An 18,580-nucleotide genomic window follows, 5' to 3' on the forward strand; every position below is an offset into this window, starting at 1 on the left:
CCTGCTCTGGGGAATGTATAGAGGACTACAGTGGGAGTTTGTGCAGCTTGAGTTTGCAGTTATTTTCAACCGCTATTCCCACAAAACTGGTTTCAAGTCAGAAATGATTAGTGTTAATATTTAATAGGAATATTGAAACGATTTGGGAACTTAACTGTGGTGATTACTATTTAGCCTGGCCTGTCGCACATTTATTTACAACTGTATGGAGCCAAAAAAAACCTTAAAAAAAGAAAGAAAAAAAATCAACCAAAGTCATCGCCATGAAGGTAAACAATGTATTGAAAATATTTGTTGAGGGTTCGGTTCCTTTTCACTGATTAATTTGGATGTTTCTTTGGTTTACAGAAAATATTTACTTTGAAAACAGACAGCATTGGTCTCGATACCTGTAATGCATTTAAGGTTACCAGCCGAGGAAAGACAAACATATATTTAATAAAATGTGACAGTGACATTTATAAAACAGCGAGCAGACGAGATGTGAAACCACGGGGAGACGTCTTATCAGCACTGACCGCTCCTGCAATCACCCGGGACACTTGTCTGATGCCATCAGGGTTAAGTTGAAAGCTATTTTACTCAAGGTACTTAAGTCGTTAAACCGAGGTCACCCGACCTTACGTCGCAAACTGTCTTTCGGGGACTCAAATGGAGAGAAAGTCAGAGATGCATATAATGTTTGCGTGGCTGAAGAGGAGAGTTTTTTTTTTTTCCTTTCTCCTGCAGGCTGCTGTTTTGTCACATGTGACAGGAGAAGGTAGGGCTCAGCTGGAAGTGAGGCTGAGCAGGGACCAGCCAGTTCCCCTGGATAGTGTCTTGTCTGTGCTGTCACAGAGCCTCCAGGAAAACATGCCTGACTTGTCTCATCACGTCACTGAAAGCTGCAGGTCATGGTGGAGAGTGCTCTTTAGGGATGCCCTCAGCGCCCGCGTTTCCTCCAGCTGAATGACCAGCCAAGAGACAACATACAAGAACAACATGAACATCTCCGTGCAACCTTGATGTGACGGGCAGAATGAGCACTGCTATCTGCAGCGTGTCTACCGCCGCACATCATTATTTCTGTCGTCTGGTTAACTCTTATGGTTGGAGAAAGAAAACTCCTGAACCAGAACCAGTTTAAGGCAGTGTTGTCAAAGAAATAAAGTGTTTACAAATTCTGGACTGTTGGACAGTCTGTTCAGGTTTGTCTGTGGACAGTTCCTGTTGCTCAGAGACTCCATGGTGCTCAGGGACTCTGCTCCTGCCGACAGAGCTGTGATAGCCACGTGCAAGAAAGATAAGGGGGAAATTGAAAAAGAAGAAAAAAAAAAAGAGAAGAAGAAAAAAATCCTGATATTGTCACATCATGCTGTCACTGAGCCTTGGCATATCAGTTCTAGCCATGCTGCATGGACAGTGTTTACTTTAATCTAATTTTGGCCTCTCAAACTCCTCCAGGATCACTGGCCTGTGGTGCTCCTCTTGGTGCTTGTGCCTCCAAACATGTGTGGCTCATCACTTTCTCTCTAGAAGAGTAAGACAAATGTTGGATTGCATTAGAGTTAATGCAACGGAATTCTTCTTAACAGACACAGCTTTGGAGTGACAAATATACAGTAGATTATACTTACCCAGACAAGCTATTAGCTTGATAAATATGTGTAATTTTATATAAAGTTTCATTTTTGCACCATTAAATTTCTGACGTTAAATTGAAAACTGGAAAATAAACCACCACGCTCTCATTAGTGCACACCACAGTCATTACTGTGGTGTGCACTGCATAAATAAAATGAACAAACACCAACAGAAATAGCCTCCCTGTGTTTGTAATCTTGGGATGGAAATATACAAACTGATTTAACATTTTAGTTGTGCAGCATTATAGCATTTAATTTTTACACTGACAAGAAAATAAAATGGGCTACTTTAGCTTTGTGCAGTACGCAAAAGTGCAAACTTGAAATGTGAAGAAAGAACATTTGCGTGAATCATCCGACCACTTCATTTGCAAAAAAAACCCCAACAAAACAAAACAACCAAACAACCAACAACCACCACATGGGTATCGACTCAACTGGCCTTTTTTCACCAATAAAGCACTCCTTCATCACCATCTTTGACGAGTAAGAGAGCCAGCAGCAGTGGCATAAAGATGCCGTTCCAGATCAAGCTGGAGAGCTGTTAGCTACAGCAATCTGGATCCTCTGTAAGAAAATGAAAACTATCTCGCTTTTGGAGACATTTCATGACCTGTGCTGCTTGCTCGATGTTTTTATCTATTTTTTTTTTTGTTTGGGTATTTTGGAGGAATCAATCAAAACTGTTTTAAGCCTTCAGGTGAAGTGGTATTTTTCGATCTATACTTTCACACAAAGATGTGCATTTCACAACCCTGTCCCACTGACAGAATTACACTGTGAGCGATAGACTGAAGAGAAAAAAAAAACAACAACTAAAGAACATCTGCAGTATATTCTACAGACCTCTCAAGCTTGTTAGTCCTTCTCCACAAAGAGGACTTGGGTTATCATGTCACAGTCAGGAATTTTGTTTACTAATTTCATAGTGATGCCCATGTCAGTACAGAGCAGACATGGTACACATTAAACTTACGTGAATTCTATGCCACTTCCCACAGCTGGCAGCACCAGTTTGTGACCAAATTTAGAAATTGAACTGAAAAACAAAACATTTGAAGGTGGTAAACAGAAATCCCACAGGAATACAGAAGTGTTTAACATCACAGTCATCAATACGCCAATAACAGTGCACCCCAATGTTAACCTTAGGTAATTATTTAGCTTTATGTTTCTAGACAAGACGAGAGATATCAGTGCTATGTGTGACACTTAGCCTCAGAGGCTGGTTTCAAGTGCAAAACAGAAGACGAGATGAACAAAAATTATCTGTCCTAAAGAAGTAAATCAGGGTTCCTCAAAGTTGTATGAAGCTAAAACAGTTCTTACTCAACACGTCATAATTCTTTCTCAAACCTAAAAAAAAAAAAAAAAAAAAAAAAAGGTTCCCAGCTTAATCTTACTTAAGTAATTTTTGGCTTAAATATTTTATTTCTCACCACGTGCAATGGATCCATATCCCACAGATTGGGACCCACTAAGCTAAACTAACAATAAGCATATTTTAATGATTATCAGATATTAAACCAGCACAAGTACCCTGAAGATGGAATTCTTTTGGTAATGTCTCCCTCTTCTGGGGAAACAGCAGAAGTACAGTTTGTTATCCTGATGCTGGGCTGTCTGTGCACATCATCGTTCTTCAACACCTATAAACACACGTTTAATTGCTGGTCAGACATCTCATGCTGAATCTCGGAGAATGCACAAAAATAAAAAAACAAAAACAAAAAAAACCCTGGTAATTATTTCTTGATTACCTTATCAGAGAATTGCTGTTTTTTCTGTAGTTTTTTGATAATGGCATCTTTCTCAGCAAGTATCTCCTTAAATCTCTGGATGATAGCACTGTGCTCTGAAGGTATGTTGCTCAGCTGTTGTCCTACACTCTGCTGCATCACCTTGCTCTGTACGTTTTGCTTTTCGCTGAGTTGTTTTAATACCATCTGCATCTGGGCCTGCTGCTTCTGCCAGAGGTAGAAAAGATATACACACTTTATAGGAACAGTAGTAGTAAAGCATGGACACATCACAGGATATCCTCTACTTTGCAGTATGTTGACTTCAACTCATAAATGTCAAGTGAAATTGGTACTGTAACAGTTGGTGAAATGTTAGTATTTGACCACTAGGCGGAGCTCTTGTAATGATAATGTAACTAACGCATTTTATTTTGTATGTTTTATTTTTGTGTTAACATTTTCCTTTTTTGGTATAAGGTAAGGGCAGAGGTCACTTCCTGTTTTGGGAAGTAAGGTCAGAGAAGCTGCGCATGGTGACGGTCTAGCCGTGTAAAAGTCAAGCTAAGAAAGAAGAAATAAGCCCTAAGTTCCAGTTACACCAGTTTGTCTACTTGCAGGCCAAAGTGGTATGTTTGTTTATATTTTGTGAATTTTATATTGCAATATGTTTTAATGCTGAAATATAATTTTCTTGTACATTTGTATTCACCAGTTCTACGGTGTACCTGTGTACGTTAAGAGAAGCACAGTAAACATCAGTAAAGAAGAACTCTCGTGTCTCTTGTGTATGTGTACAAGCCGGCATAGGTACTAACTGCCATGGTATTTAACAAAACTATTAATAGTGTAATCATGCATGAGATACCTTATTTAAAGTCTTACAATACCTACTTTCTTATTAATATATACATTTATTAAAAGGTAGAATCTATACGACTCTAACCAGATATTTGTCTCCAGTCTAATTTCTTACCATCAAAGCAGCCACGAACTCATCATCGTGTTTCCCCTTCTCCATCAGGGTTGATATTTGATGCTTCAGAATTTTGACTTCAGCAGATAGAGTTTTGCTCCTGGCTTTAGAGGCTTCCAGCTTTTGCTTCACATCTTTGTGTTCTTTCAAGAGCGCCTCATAATCCACTGAGAGCCTCTGCACAGTTGTGGAAGGAGAGAAGGGCCTTAGCACATTAACAATGTAATGTCTATGTTCATATAAAATCATTGCCTAAGTCCCAGTTAAACAGACAGAGAGACCAGTCAACAACCCTCTCACAATCCAACATGCACGTGACTTCCAGCAGGCACTAAATGGCAGTTTCTTTTTTTGATTACATGTAAAGTCTGTTTTCTTAACATAAGAAATGAAATCAGAAAAACGTATGTAGGTTTGCACTGGCTCAAGGTGATTAAAAACACAGAGACATAAAATACAAGTCAACACACACACACACACACACACACACACACACACACACACACACACACACACACACACACACAGAATTATTAACTGGAAGCCTGTGAGGATAACATGGTTTGAGTCTGTCTGACCTCAAGTCAGTGGGATACTTGTTCCAAACAACAGGACCACAGTAACTGAAGCACCTGAGCACACTTAAATCTAATTTTGGGAATAGCCAAAAGATCTGCACCTGCTGACCTGAGAGGTCTAATTGGGTTAAAGAGGCTGCGCAAGTCAGAGATGTACTGGGGGTGCCAAGCCATTGAGAGCTTTATGAACTAATAGAAGGGTTTTAAATGTAATTCTGCATTGAACTTGGAACCACTGTTGTGACTTCGCTCCTTGAGTGCTAATAAAATGCTGAACTTACAGCATATGTGTAAGGACTCTCTTACAGCAATACAGTTTAACCTGCTTGATATGAATGCATGGACCCATTTCTCATAGTCAGTTTGAAATAAGAACTTTTTATATATCTCTGAAATTCAAATTTTCATTTAATAAGTGGCTGGCATTGGTAAAAAAAAAAAGAAAAACACACACACACACACACACACACACACTTTCGCCAAGCAACTGATGGTTGGTCTGCAGGCCTCTGTGGTTGTGGCTATACATACCTCAAGGGCTACCCTCTTCTCTTTCTCTATAGTGCGGATGTAGTTGACATTTCTTTCCTGAGGAGGAGTTTTCTGAAGAACACCCATGCCCAGAAACTCTTCCTCTCCACTCAGAACACTTGACTGCCTTTGTTGTGTTGATTTGTTCAGCTGCTGCTCAAGCTCTCGTACCTGTTGTTCAAGTTTTGTTCATCATCAGTTCAGTTTCAGGGTTTTTTTTTCATGCTTTCCTGTGAACTCACTATTTTGAAAAGCACTTCATTGGTTATAATGTTGTAACTTTAAAATACATTTATGTAAAATCAAGTTCAACTTCAATTTTGAACCTACCCTTGTCTGCAGAGCCAGTATCTGCTGTGCTCGACCTCTAAAGCTCCCAGGGCAGCTTAGTAATTGCTGAAGGTTGACCTCCTCTCCAATCTCACTAATCAGAACCTGAAGTAGTTCATATTTTAGAATCTATAAGTCACTTGTGAAAAATCATTCAGATATAAAATATTCTTCTTGAGTGATTGCATATAAGACAGAAAATAAAGTAAGTCTCCTACCTTCTGTGCCATTTTCAACTCCTGCTTGGCAGACTGCACCTGGTTGCGATACTCAGTCACCTTCAGTTGGGTAGTTGCTAATTTTTCCTGCAGAGATTTAACCAGTGCACTTTCCTGCTTTCAGAAACAAGTCATAAATGATCCTTTCAGTGATGCCATTATTTTAGTTAGGACCCTACAGCAAAATGTTCCTTTTGTTATTATTCCTTACCTCACATTCTTCAGATGAGATCTTAACTGGTGACTTTGAATCTACTTTTTGCCCAGGTACACCATGTACCAGCATGGCCTGCAGCTACAGAAAGTCACAACAGTTTTTCTGAGAAGGACAAATTTTCATGCATCAAATTATTTCAAATGATACACATAAAGCAAAACTTTACCTCTCTCTCAAGCTCTTTGATTCTGTTGCCGTTTTGCTTACATTTAATCTTCTCTTGCTCAATTTCAGCAGTTAGTTCTCTATTCTTCTTGGATAGCTCAACAATCTTGGTGGCAGCTACAGCTCCTGCCAAGCCTGAAGTACCTAAACAGATGAGTTGATGAAGCAGGAAGAAGCTGTCACATGTCTGTAACATCTCAATGCAAAAAAAAAAAAGAAAAAAAAAAAAGAGTAAAACAATTTACATTATACCTGCTAAAGCCAGTCTTTCTTCGTCTCTTTTCCTCTTCAGGTGCTTAATTTCAAAATCCTTCTCGCTCAGAAGTTTGAAGAGCCGACCATTTTCATCCTTTAGCTCTCTCAATTGGTCAAGGAGGGCCTTATTCTGAATGTGCAACAGCCTATGGTAGACAAAATGAACAAGGATGAATGTAACATGACAGAATGGTTATTTACAACCATGTGAAAATGACAGTTTTCATGGGATTCTGTACAGTCCTGTGAAAAATTGAGTCCACCTTTAGTGGTTACCTTAAATGGGTTAGTGGCAGCCATGTGCAATTAACTGATCATCAGAAAGTGTGAGCGCTATGAAAAGCAGAAATTTTGGCAGTTTACTGGTCCGGACCATTCAGATGCCACAATCTTCCAAAAAGTGGGTGTCCCAGCAAATTCATCCCAAGGACAGACTTAGCAACGCTCAGAATCTACAGGCCTCACTTGGCATGTTAAATATTGAAGTTCATGACAATACAATTAGAAAAAGACTGAACAAGTATGGCTTGTTTGGAAAGGCCAAGAGAAAGCCTTTTCTCTCTAAAAAGAACATGGCATGGCATTGCAGAGTTGAATCTCAACAAACCACAAAACTTCTGGAACAATGTCCACCAAAGTGGATGTGTTTGATCATAATGCACAGCAACATGTTTGGTAAAAACCAAACACAGCATATCAGCACAAAAACGCCTCATACCAACTGTCAGACATTGTGGTGAAGGGGTGGTGATTTGGACTTGTTTTGCAGCCACAGGACCTGGGCACTTTGCAGTCACTGCTTCTCTGTATACAGTACCAAAGTATTCTAGAGTCAAATGTGAGAACATCTGTCTGAAAACTCAAACTTGGTTGAAATTTGATCATGCAATCACAGGACAATGATCTCAATCACAGCAGCAAATCTGACTGAACAACAACAAAAGAATGTGTTGCAATTCAAGTCAATGTTCAGACCTCAGCCTGACTTATCAGGCCATGGGACCTACCCTGCAAACCTCAAAGAACAAAAGCACTGCTGTATGGAAGAGTGAGCCAAAATTCATCATACAGAAAATGATTACTCGAAGTTATTGCTGCAAGCCACTTAGTTTTTCACATGACTGCATGCAGATGACAAAGATTTCCAGTCTTGAATAATATATTCCTTCATAGTGGTTTATGTAGCAACATTTATGGAAAATACCTTGAAAAACATTTAATTTAAGTCTCACCTGTTTTGGGGAGCATCACAGCTTGCCTGAACACCTTGGTTAGACAGATCCAAATCATCCTGAGCGCCACTGTCATTGAGCTTGTCTGGCTGTGTTTCCTTTTTCCTCTCCTGTTTCCTTTTTTCCTGCTGTTTTTGCAGTGCTTGAAACTGAAGCCGCAGTTCGTTCAGCTGATCCTCAGACTCCATGATCTCTGATTTATGGCATTGGAAAGTTAAAGGTTGATATTATAATCGAATCAATGCTGAGGCTTAAACTATTATGTCGTGTTGTGCTTCTTATCTGACACAGAGAGAATGCCCTTAATACGATGTCTGTAGTCGACGTTTACGGTACGTAAACCGTACGTACGTACCGAAAGACTATTTTCTGAGCCTAAGCGAAAAGTTCCCTTAAAGAGAGATTAAGTTGAAGAGAAAATATCTCACCTGTTAATTAGTCGGGTCCGTGTAAACAAATTGGTTGTAAACTTCACCACAGGTGAAGACAACTCCTGTATCCATAGCAACTGCCATCCGGGGACTCAGCTCAGCTTAAAACAACATCTCGCGGGAGCAGAAATGTAGTCATAGAGACCAGGGGACGCTTATAAAGGCTAAAACATATTTTTTTAATTGTGCCCTGGATATGTCACCTTTAATTCAAAGTCTGACTTTCTATGGCACAAATGTATTTACTTCATTTTTTTTAACTGCACTGACAGATAAAAGCACCTTCTGCATCTGCAGTGCTTCTTAAACTTATTGGGCACTGTGCTAGTATTCGTTCAGTATAGCCTAGGTTTTGCGAAACTTCCATTGTTTTTGTTCTTCTTTTGCTCTTTTGTTTTTATTTTCCAGTGTAGTGGAAAATAAGGAGGCTACTTGTACTGCAGCTCCCTCCGGTGGATTGTAGATTGTTCACCACTACAAAAAAATGTAATTGGAAATTTTAATTTAGTTAGTTAGTTTAATATATTTCACATTAGATCTGTCCAGGGTGTACCCCAGCTCTTGCCCTCAGACAGCTTGGATAGGCTCAATTTGTTTCATGTTATGTCACCATACATCCCAGTATAGTGTTTTTAACTAATTTTAATTACGATCTTTTGTAAATGTGGTTTTAATCACAGCCAGAGGTACTCTTCTATGGTGTTTAAGCATGCGATCAGATCAAAGCTACTTTGAGTTACTCCTTTAGTCACAAGAGGTCAGCACAGCAGTTAGCTCCACATATTTGATTTGGCAGGCCCCTTCCTATCCTTGCTGTTGTTTCATGTTGCTATACAGCTAAGCAAAAAGGCATAACTCTTTGCTTAGCTGTATATTGCAGTGATAATGTAGGCCTGTAACTGTAACATCCACGGGTTGGATAGTTTTGGAAGTGATAGATACATACAAATCTTAACAGGAAACTGGAGTGGTCATAACTCTTATCCTGTGTACAAGAACGACCAAAGTTGTCTTCATCTGCTGGTCAGCTGAAGCCTTTTGAGAGGTGCAGAACATTACAAGGACCTTTTATGACACTTTGACTCCATAGAGGAGGTGGATGGGAGGAGGATGTTAGCCAAGCTAATGTCCATTATGGACAACAACTCTCAGCATCTGTCCCTGAGCAGCTCCTTCAGCAGTAGACTGTTAAAGCTACAATGTAGGACTGAGCGCTATCATATGTCCTTCATCCTGACAGCAGACAGACTATACAACACAGTATTGGGGGGGGGGGGGGGGGGGGTTGTACACAAAAGCGCAGCCTTACCTAATGTCCACCATACTGTTGCTCATTTTATGTTAAGATTAAAAAATCTAGCTGGTGTTGGTATGGAGAGTAACCTTCAGTAATAGTAGTAAATCACACAGCAATAGTACATTCATGTAGTTGTAAAGAAGCATGATAATATATTAAGTAATCCAAAGTATTCAGAATACGTTTCTCTCATTGAGTAACGTAACGGAATACATTACAAAATACATTTTGGGGCATTTATTCTCTAATCTGTAGTGGAATACATTTTAAAAGTAACCTTCCCAACACTGTCAGTACTGGATGTAAGATGATACTCGGCAGATGTCACGTAGACTTTATACGATGTCTTGGAAATGCCTATTTTCACAGCAGCCCCAGTGACAAAGCATTTTCATACCTCAAAATGATGCAATTAATTCCCCGTTTAGAGGAAAAATGAATACAAATAATATAATAGTGTATCAGTTAACAGAGTTGAAAGACTCTGACTTCAAGACCAGAAATGACATATTCGGAATAGCTTAACAAGGCATCAATTAAAGCACAAAACAGGTTAAACAACATTTTGGTGGCTACTACAAAGTATATATATAATATCAAAGTAGCACAAATAACAAAATTAAAATCATTGAAAAAAATGAAAAAGAGAGTTCATTTTAATTAAATTACATAAATTGTTGTAATTATAAATTTATTATATAAACTTTTTATGAACTCACAAATTTTTTTATTGTACTTTGGTATGTTACGGATCACACTAGGTGGTGGGGATCTGTAAGAATAGGCAAAGCATTAAAACTTCTGTAGTTCAAAATATATGCACTCCTTGGCATTTTCTAGTATCCCACTGGATAGCTTTGTCCAGATTGGAGCCAGGCTGATTTGGGCCCCTGGACCTTATGCAGTCACCCGTGCCACGGGACCCTAACTATGTGTCACTTCACATACATTCAGATGTGGAGTCTGTTTGAGGTCACCACTCTACCACCTTTCTTACTGATGCTGTTTTTGCATAATTTTGTGCAAGACAACTAAATGAAGATAACAGCAGGATCTGTGCATGTTTACGCATGCCATTGATAGGTGTGCTCTTTTCGGTACAGGATGTAACACGATACATGGCACGCGTCAGGTAGAATATCAAGGAAATGCCTGTTTACACACTTTCCAAAGTCACAGTGACAAAGCATTTATCCCAGCTTAAAATGATGCCAGGCATTCCCTGATAAGAAAGTGAATAGAAACAGCATATGACTGAGCAAATCACAGAAGCTTTATTTGGTAGAATTAGAAAGGGTTAGAAGATTACCTGACCTGTTAGAAACTGTGTTGTCAGTGAGAAGCTCAAAAAAAAAAAAGACCCTAACAACAAAAAGCTGCAATGTTATATTGTGGTTCAAACTTGGGGAGAACTTTATGATCACTGTAGAGTCTGTCCTTTCATGCTGCTGAGTTCATTAGTTTACAGTGTTGTGAGCCTTTCCTGTTAACTGTAAGGGTTTTAGCTGCTGTAGGTGTACTACACAACCCAGAAGATGGGTGATCAATAACAATATAATGGCACAAAGACAACATTTAACAGTCAAAACACATCAAGGTACCAAAATCCATACACAAAAAAAACCTTTTTTCTTTAACACTTAAAAAAACAACAGCTCTAAAATGACATCCTGTACTTGTGTACAACTTAGCTTAGAGAATAACTTCACAAGGCAACTAATTAAACACTAGGCTGCTACACAGTGTATAGCTGTTCCACGGAAGCCAGTGCTAAATTGAAGTGAAAAAATAAATAAAAGAATTTCACCATTACAATGAAACTGCATAAAAGCTACAGAATTAAAGCCTTTTTCTCCACAGTTTCAACATAATGGCTATATAGATTTTTTTCTATAGGATAAGATAGCTCAACACCACCAGTATCAGTTATTTTATCACTATCATTATTTTTTACTTTAGGGCTCTGCTCCATCTGACAGCCAAGTGCTGTGAACGGCTTTAAATACCCAAAATGCACTGAGATGCTCATTTAGAAATATATGAGCTCAGGTGCAATCAATTTTAATCTGGCAAACATCCCAGTATTAGTACAGGAAATGAACAGGGATGGTTAGCTGATACGAGACAAAAAATAAATATGTAGCATTTGGTGGTTAATTTTTAATCCAGGCCCAACTTAGTAACACACATGTTCAGCAAAGTTTATACATTTTCATTTTGTTATTTTGTAGATATTTCACTCACAGCAAGAGCAGATGAACTTTCAGTAATGCCCCCAAACTATCAGGGATAATAACACCAAGAAAAATCTGATGGGATCAATACAACTCCTACTATGCACAGTGTCATCAAATAGTTTCAGCTATTTACAGAAGACATGTGCATAAAAAAAGTCAGGACATCTGTGAAACAAATCTTGTGCACACCTTAATATGAGGCAATACTAAGGGACATAAAATATGAGTCCAAGAGGCCATGTTCACTTGGGTTGGGTTGCTTTCTGTTCTTGTTCAATAGGCTTTGCAAAGTAATCTCTGTACATGGAGAACAGGACACCTGAAAACAACAACAAAACATAAGAAGCATGTAAAATGACTCGTGTTTATAGTATTATGATTTCAGGTTCAAACCACAAATCACAAATAAAGAACTGGTTGCAGTTTGGCAGTAAGAACTGAAAGATGACCCACCAACAGTCATTGCTCCCACCACAAAGCCTTGGGCAGCTACACGCATGTGAATCAGGTGCACCGACATTTTTGTATCTCCACGACTTTTCATTTTCATCAGCCTGTAGCCAACAATAGCAACAAATCCAGCCATCCCTGCAAAAAGCAAAAGTCACTAAAACAAAAATAAGACAGCAACATATCCCCCAAATCCTCTGAAAACTCACTCAATAAACCCCAAAACTTAAACTTTTCTGAGCACATATTTTATTTGTCCTTGTCATAATATGTACTCACCGACTGGGACAAATGGATTCTCCTTTGCCTTTCGCCAGAATTTGGACTCACTCTCCTCATAAGAAGACATCTCGCCTGAAACAAGAACGAGGTCGACTGAGTTCAAACGTTTGTTGGCCGTGTAGCAGTACAGCATGCAAGCTAATTCAGTGCTGATAGAAACCAATAAAACGCATAGAGAAACATGTCAGGAAGTATCAGGCTGTGCCTCACACAAAAAAAAAAATCTCCAAAATCAGGCTTTAAAAGTCGTTCCCACGAAAGAGGCCCGAGAGTCGCTATTAACAGGACATGAAAACTTCAGAGGTGACAGATGAAGGGCACGGACTAGACCCATCTTTCACAGACCTAACATTAAACAACTGTGCCTGATATGACGCGACACTTTTAAGTAGTATTATATTTAAATATTAGATATTTTGAAAGGGAAGAATTTTTATTCAGCTGCGAGGCCTTTCCGTGTGGTGCGGGAGAAAAATGTGGAAAAGCAACAACTCTAGAGTTAAGATGAGCTACACTTTAAAAAGCACGTAAAGACACTTCCACCGAACTGAAGAGGGCTCCCTCTTACCTGCTTTAAGGTGTCGTTAGCTGGAAGCACCAGTGAAAGAATTATCCGCGGAGATCTACGTCTCCTCCGAGCAGCAGCCTGTAGTTATGGAGGAAGTAATAAGCCGGCATCTACGTGATACATTCTGCGTGCTACTTAACAGTTCCCTCATACGCATGCCTGACGTCAGCAACCGCTGTGCTGTGTTCACGTTCCAAGAGAATGTAGTAAATACAGGCAACATCTTCGAAAGCCTTGGACCTACAAGCTCAAGAAGGCGGAGAAAGTGGATGAGGTCCTGTTAGCATTTTCACAACATGTGGAACACGACCCAGTGTGACCTAGAGTAATGTGTGTCTACAAAGGATATGCTGGAGCACTCTCTGTATGTGTTAATGTGCTCTGGTTTTGTTTCAGTTTACTATACTGTCATTGCTGTTGGTCAGGGATCAGAATCAGAAAGACTATTTATCCCCAAGGGGCAATTAAGACACAATAGAGCAGCATGACGTTGAAGATAAGGACAGGTCATAAACAGGCAATAGTAGTGAGATAATAAATACACAGAATATACAGTATATATACAGTTTTAAAATGACACAGATTTAAAATTAAAGTGACTGAAAGCTGAATAAATAACTGTAAGTGAGTAAAGTGTTGGCAGTATAAAAAGAGTGTAGAGTAGTTTATGTTTATGGGTGTGGAAAATGGTCTTATTGGCTGGAGTTAAAAAGCAGGGTGGCTTTGTGGACAAAGGTTGCTCTCCTCCTCTCCTGCAGGAAATGCAGCGGAGGCGTCGCCCAGAGGGGAGCCATTGAAATGCGGGGTGAAGAATGTGAGAGGGGTCATTGATGATTTAGGCTGCCTGTCTAAGGGCCTGTTGGCTGAAAACCTGTACCAGAGTTCTGACAGGCAGGCCAATGATTTTAGAGCACACTGATGCAGTGTGCTGCAGTCTGTTCTTCTTCTGAAGGCTGAGGGAGTGGATCCACCAGGTGATGGAAAAGGTCATAATGCTTTCCAGGAAGGCATAGTAAAAAGTCATCATGATGGGTGTGCTGACTCCAAAGGAGTTGAGTTTCCCAAGGAGGTATAGCCATTGGTGGCACCTTCTGAAAATCTCTTCTATGTTGGCAGAGAATATCAGGAGGTTGTCAAAGATGGTTCCCAGGTATTTCCCCACGGGGCTCAATAAAGTACAATAATGTACACACTTTCTTCTTCTTCTTCTTTGTACTCCTCAACTACCTCCACTGGCTTCCCATGGATGGTGGTGGGGACTGAAGCAGCCAGCTCCCTCTGCCTATAGGACTGGAGAAGGTCACCACCATCTCTTTGGTTTTGCTCACATTCAGTTCAAGTTTGGAGCTGTCACACCACTACAAACTCCTGAAGAGTGGGCCCATGGTGTTGTGAGGGGCCTGACAGCAGTGACAGGAGAACCTTGTCATCAGCATATTTCACCAGGTGAAAGTTGGGCTGTGTGGATCTGCAGTCATTGGTGTAGAGGATGAAGAGCAGGGGGGAGAGCACACAGCCCTGGGGGGAGCCAGTGGAGGTGGAACGGAGACCGGAAAGAGAGTTGTTGACCCGAACTTTCTGAGTCCTGTTGGTCAAAAAGTCCAATATCCACAGGATTAGCTGATCATCCAGGTGAAATCAGGAGGAAAGTTTAGTGGCCAGGATATGAGGCTGCAGAGTGTTGAACACTGATGAGAAATCAGCAAACAGAAGTCTGGCGGACGAGTCAGGGAGCTCCTCTGTGTTTGAGGGATGTCAAACTCATTTTACATGGTGTGGGACATAAGTGGGCCAGACCCTTTAATCCTGGAGATATTTTATTATATGGCAAAAGAAGTGTTAAAGAATTTCAAGAACCTTTTTGAACAATCGCATACACTTGCACACCTTCGTACATCAAGTTTCTTTTTGGACAATGCTAAGTACACTGAAATACAGGATAAGTATGTTACAGTTTAAACTGAAATGATAAGTCATTCGATACTGGAAGAACATGTAAGCGCCACACAGAAGTGAACCTGCTGTGAACCACCATGCCACCCTTTATCACTATTTAATAATAATTAAATATTTTGATGTTGTTGTTGTTTTTTTGTTGGGGGGGGGGGGGGGGGATGTTAGTAATGTAAAAGATCGAAAATCTTGATGAGATTACAAAGAAAATGCTTAAATGAATTCTGAATAAGAGGCTCCATGACTGTATAAAGACAAGGACAACTGGTGCACTCTGGTGGCTCGGCTAACAGAACGGCAAGAACTAAAAGTTTAAAAAGAGAGAGAGAGAGAGAGAGAGATGTATAAACATTACATAGAGTAGTAAATTCAATCCGGTTGTTCAGTCTGACGTCACTAGCCATGTCTGGACCTAAACTCCGCTGCAGGTCCATATATCAAACGATCACTATGGCATTACTGAGAGTTGAAAAACTGTCTAAAGTCTTTCATCTTTAATAAAATGATCAGTGTTCTGCTCTACCAGGTGTAACAATTGAGTTTAACATCCAGGCATCCATGAAAACGGAATTTATGACATTTAACGGAGTTAGAAGTTAGCAGATAGTTAGCTCGCTAGCTTCTATCTAAATACAATATAGCATGTCCTGACTGCGGGGTTTTGGAAACAAATGAAAACGTACAGCTCTGCTAGCACTTCCAACATAAATGAAGACAGAAAACTAAACAGCAGTGACGTTTGTAGGGTTACTGAAGTTTGGCTAGCTGGTATATAATGATGTGCTACGTGACCGCTAGCGACACAGCTATGTTAGCATAATATAAACAAGCAAACTTTTTTTCCACTCGATAAAAGTTAACGTGAGTGTTCTCGGTGGTCACTGATAGGGTTGCCAACCGTCCCTTAAAAAACGGAATCGTCCCGTATTTAGAAACAAAAGTACACGTCCCGTATTGAGCTAATAAGGGACGCACTTTGTCCCGTAATACAGTGAGAATCAAAAGTAGTCTATAACTTTTAATGGAATTAACACTTTGTTTGAAAACATAATTCCCAGCCCCTCTCCTGCTTTGTGACCAATGAGCTGACAGCACACTTATGACAATTCGAGTATGACAAGTCAGATTACCGCTTATCTCATTGGTTGAGGAAAGGTCGCTTACGGAGAAAATACCGGAAGACAACCGATGACCACAACAACAAGCATGGCCAACAGGGAAACAAACGCCGACACTGCGGTGCAAGTCTCGGACGGCACACTGTGCGTCCATAAAATGAAGGTTATAACAGAAAATCTGTCGCTCGCTCTCTCTGTCTTTCACTCACACAGACACACCACCACATCAACTTTGCTAAATTGCTAATGAAAAACATTGATCAGGCAGCTGTGATTGAGCAGCAATGTAAATCCAACTATTTTCACGGTTGTTGTGGTCGTGATAATTTTGTGATGCCACATGGAAAAGGCTCGGATGAGCTTTCCAAAGTTCTACAAGTTGTGCCTCCATCACACGCTGCACAGCTGTGCTGCAACGTCTTTTTCACCGACGTTTACTGTTTGCGCGTGAGCAGCTGCGGTGACACCCTCACGAGCGATTGATGATCGGGAGCTGGTCGTGAGGTGTTAATCGCTTCTCGTTACCCCACGTATACTACACGACGCACGATGAAGGCCAAAATCGGGCTGATCACCAAATCGGTCGCACGACTCAAAAATCGGCTCAAAATGGGCCAAAAAGTCGCACAGTGTGAGCCCAGCATTAGAGCAGCAATGTTTGTTCGCTCAGAGAAAGAAAAAAAAAAGGCTGCAAAAGTACAGGGAGGAATGGGAAAAGGAAAACACCTGGCTGGAAAAGTGCACTATAAAGCGCACTGCACTGTGTGCTGGCGCACTTTTTCCATAGGCATGCTTCTATTGGTGGGCACATGAAGAACATGAGGGGCATGAAAGCTCGGGGAACCCTTTACCAATTTTTTGTCCGCCAGGCCATGGCAGAAGCAGATATGGTATGTAAACACTGGTTTGTTTTTTTAAAACCCTCTGGTTAAGGTTAATATGGGCATGTGCAGTGAATATCAGGGCTATGTGGCCAGAAGTGTAATAATATAATTTATTTTGTGTAATAAACAACTGCAAGGATAGATGATTACAACAAATAGATCACTAATACATAAAAGTAATACATAGATGAATAATGATGATGAGTTAAGATGCGTAATCATGGGAACAAGTGGGTTTACAAACAGGAGCAGCTGATTAGCTTTAGAAAAGCTGAAATAATACCTCAACTGAAGCCAATTGTACTAAATGCACTATATGTGCACTGTTACAAGAATATTTTTCGTTCTATTGCTTTCTATTAATTTATATAATTTTAAGTTAAGCAGGACAGAGTTCTTTTAAAGAAAGATTTACTTATATTCTCAAAAGTTAAGCATGACAGGCTTCTGTTTAAGAAAGAGACCTGTTTTACTGTGTTAATGTTGTCATTGTGAGCTAAAAATAAATGGCTTAATGATCATTTGTTTCCCATATGGTCATATCACAAAGAATATGCATCTGCTTAAATCAAGTTCAAGTCAAATGGTTAAAAAATAATTTCACACACAAAAAAAGAGCTACCACACTGGGAAGGGTGAAGACAACTGGGTTGCCCGGCCCTGGCCACGAGGTGTCCCTTATTTATTTTTCAGGGAGTTGGCAACCCTAGGTCAGGAACAAATGTAATCGCATGGCAGGATGCTGTAAAAGGACCAAACTTCAGCCAGGAGAACAACTGAGATAGTTAGTCATTCATATATGCTGCATGGGCTGGGCTGTATCGTAAGGTTTTAAAAACTGAGCTTAATTAAATGATTAGTGGTAATAAAAGCCGAGGGAGGTCAACAGTGATCACTGACTGTTTTGGGAGCTTTTTGAGATTAAATAGAAGAAAATACATAACATTAAACATGTTAACAACACAAAAGTCATATTAAACGCAGACTACTTTAGGCCCGGAAGTAGGATTCGTCACGTCATCACTTAACAATCGGATAGCCAATGATAGACATCATGATGACCCCTCCCACTCGATTTGTTCTCCTGGTCATGTGAGGAGGTGGGGCTACAAAAGAGCCACGCCTGACACTAATTCACTGAATTGCTGTAAGGAAACGTTTTGTTTCCGAGGTGTCCTAAATGCAACGTGAGATCGGTAAAACGCCTTTGAATAAAAAGTAAAAATGGGGACACATGATGCAAAATAGCTCTCTGCCTGTTGTTTTCTAATGTGTGTTATTGGGTTGCAGTTTTAACGAAGCGAGAGAGCTGTATGGTGTGAACTAATCTCTATTTAACCGGTCGCGGAAGTAGGTGTAAGGGAATCCTTTTGCTTCTCGTGTTAATCTCGGGGATGACGTAACTGTGGCCTCAAGTCACGTGCAACGCCTGCAACGTGCTGCATATGCTGTTCCATGATGCTGCTGGAACAAAAAAAAAGGAAAGAAAAAGAA

The 18,580-nt window shown here is 40.1% G+C and overlaps 2 protein-coding genes across 3 annotated transcripts; both read right to left on the reverse strand.

Moving 5' to 3' along the window:
• Positions 1–257: 257 nt before the first annotated feature.
• ccdc13 (coiled-coil domain containing 13) lies at positions 258–8,411 on the reverse strand. Of its 2 annotated transcripts, none has more exons than XM_026150871.1 (13): positions 8,295–8,411; positions 7,867–8,059; positions 6,632–6,780; positions 6,381–6,523; positions 6,209–6,292; positions 5,998–6,111; positions 5,780–5,884; positions 5,450–5,620; positions 4,341–4,517; positions 3,386–3,592; positions 3,165–3,274; positions 2,602–2,664; positions 258–1,511 (listed from the first exon to the last, which is right to left on the reverse strand). In XM_026150871.1, exons 2-13 carry the CDS (start codon positions 8,052–8,054, stop codon positions 1,430–1,432), a joined length of 1,593 nt encoding a protein of 530 aa, XP_026006656.1. In that variant the 5' UTR covers positions 8,055–8,059; positions 8,295–8,411; the 3' UTR covers positions 258–1,429. The 2 variants fall into 2 exon arrangements, with proteins under 2 accessions (XP_026006656.1, XP_026006655.1); XM_026150870.1 differs by having other exon boundaries at positions 5,998–6,114.
• Positions 8,412–10,845: 2,434 nt separating this feature from the next.
• Positions 10,846–13,274, reverse strand: higd1a (HIG1 hypoxia inducible domain family, member 1A). Its single transcript, XM_026149958.1, has 4 exons — positions 13,132–13,274; positions 12,561–12,635; positions 12,285–12,419; positions 10,846–12,150 (listed from the first exon to the last, which is right to left on the reverse strand). The coding sequence occupies exons 2-4, from the start codon at positions 12,628–12,630 to the stop codon at positions 12,074–12,076; spliced, it is 282 nt and encodes a 93-aa protein (XP_026005743.1). The 5' UTR covers positions 12,631–12,635; positions 13,132–13,274; the 3' UTR covers positions 10,846–12,073.
• Positions 13,275–18,580: the final 5,306 nt, after the last annotated feature.

Source organism: Astatotilapia calliptera, chromosome 18 (assembly GCF_900246225.1).
Source record: "Astatotilapia calliptera chromosome 18, fAstCal1.2, whole genome shotgun sequence".
NCBI classification, from domain to species: Eukaryota; Metazoa; Chordata; class Actinopteri; order Cichliformes; family Cichlidae; genus Astatotilapia; species Astatotilapia calliptera.

Coding starts and splice junctions, on each gene's coding strand:
- ccdc13 (XM_026150870.1), bottom strand. CDS start 8,054: ATGGAGTCTGAGGATCAGCTGAACGAACTGCGGCTTCAGTTTCAAGCA. Junction 5,621..5,779: donor TACTGGCTCTGCAGACAAGG/GTAGGTTCAAAA, acceptor CTTGAACAACAG/GTACGAGAGCTTGAGCAGCA. Junction 2,665..3,164: donor AAAAGAATTCCATCTTCAGG/GTACTTGTGCTG, acceptor TTTGTTTTTCAG/TTCAATTTCTAAATTTGGTC.
- higd1a (XM_026149958.1), bottom strand. CDS start 12,630: ATGTCTTCTTATGAGGAGAGTGAGTCCAAATTCTGGCGAAAGGCAAAG. Junction 12,420..12,560: donor GAATCCATTTGTCCCAGTCG/GTGAGTACATAT, acceptor TGCTTTTTGCAG/GGATGGCTGGATTTGTTGCT. Junction 12,151..12,284: donor GGTGGGAGCAATGACTGTTG/GTGGGTCATCTT, acceptor TGTTGTTTTCAG/GTGTCCTGTTCTCCATGTAC.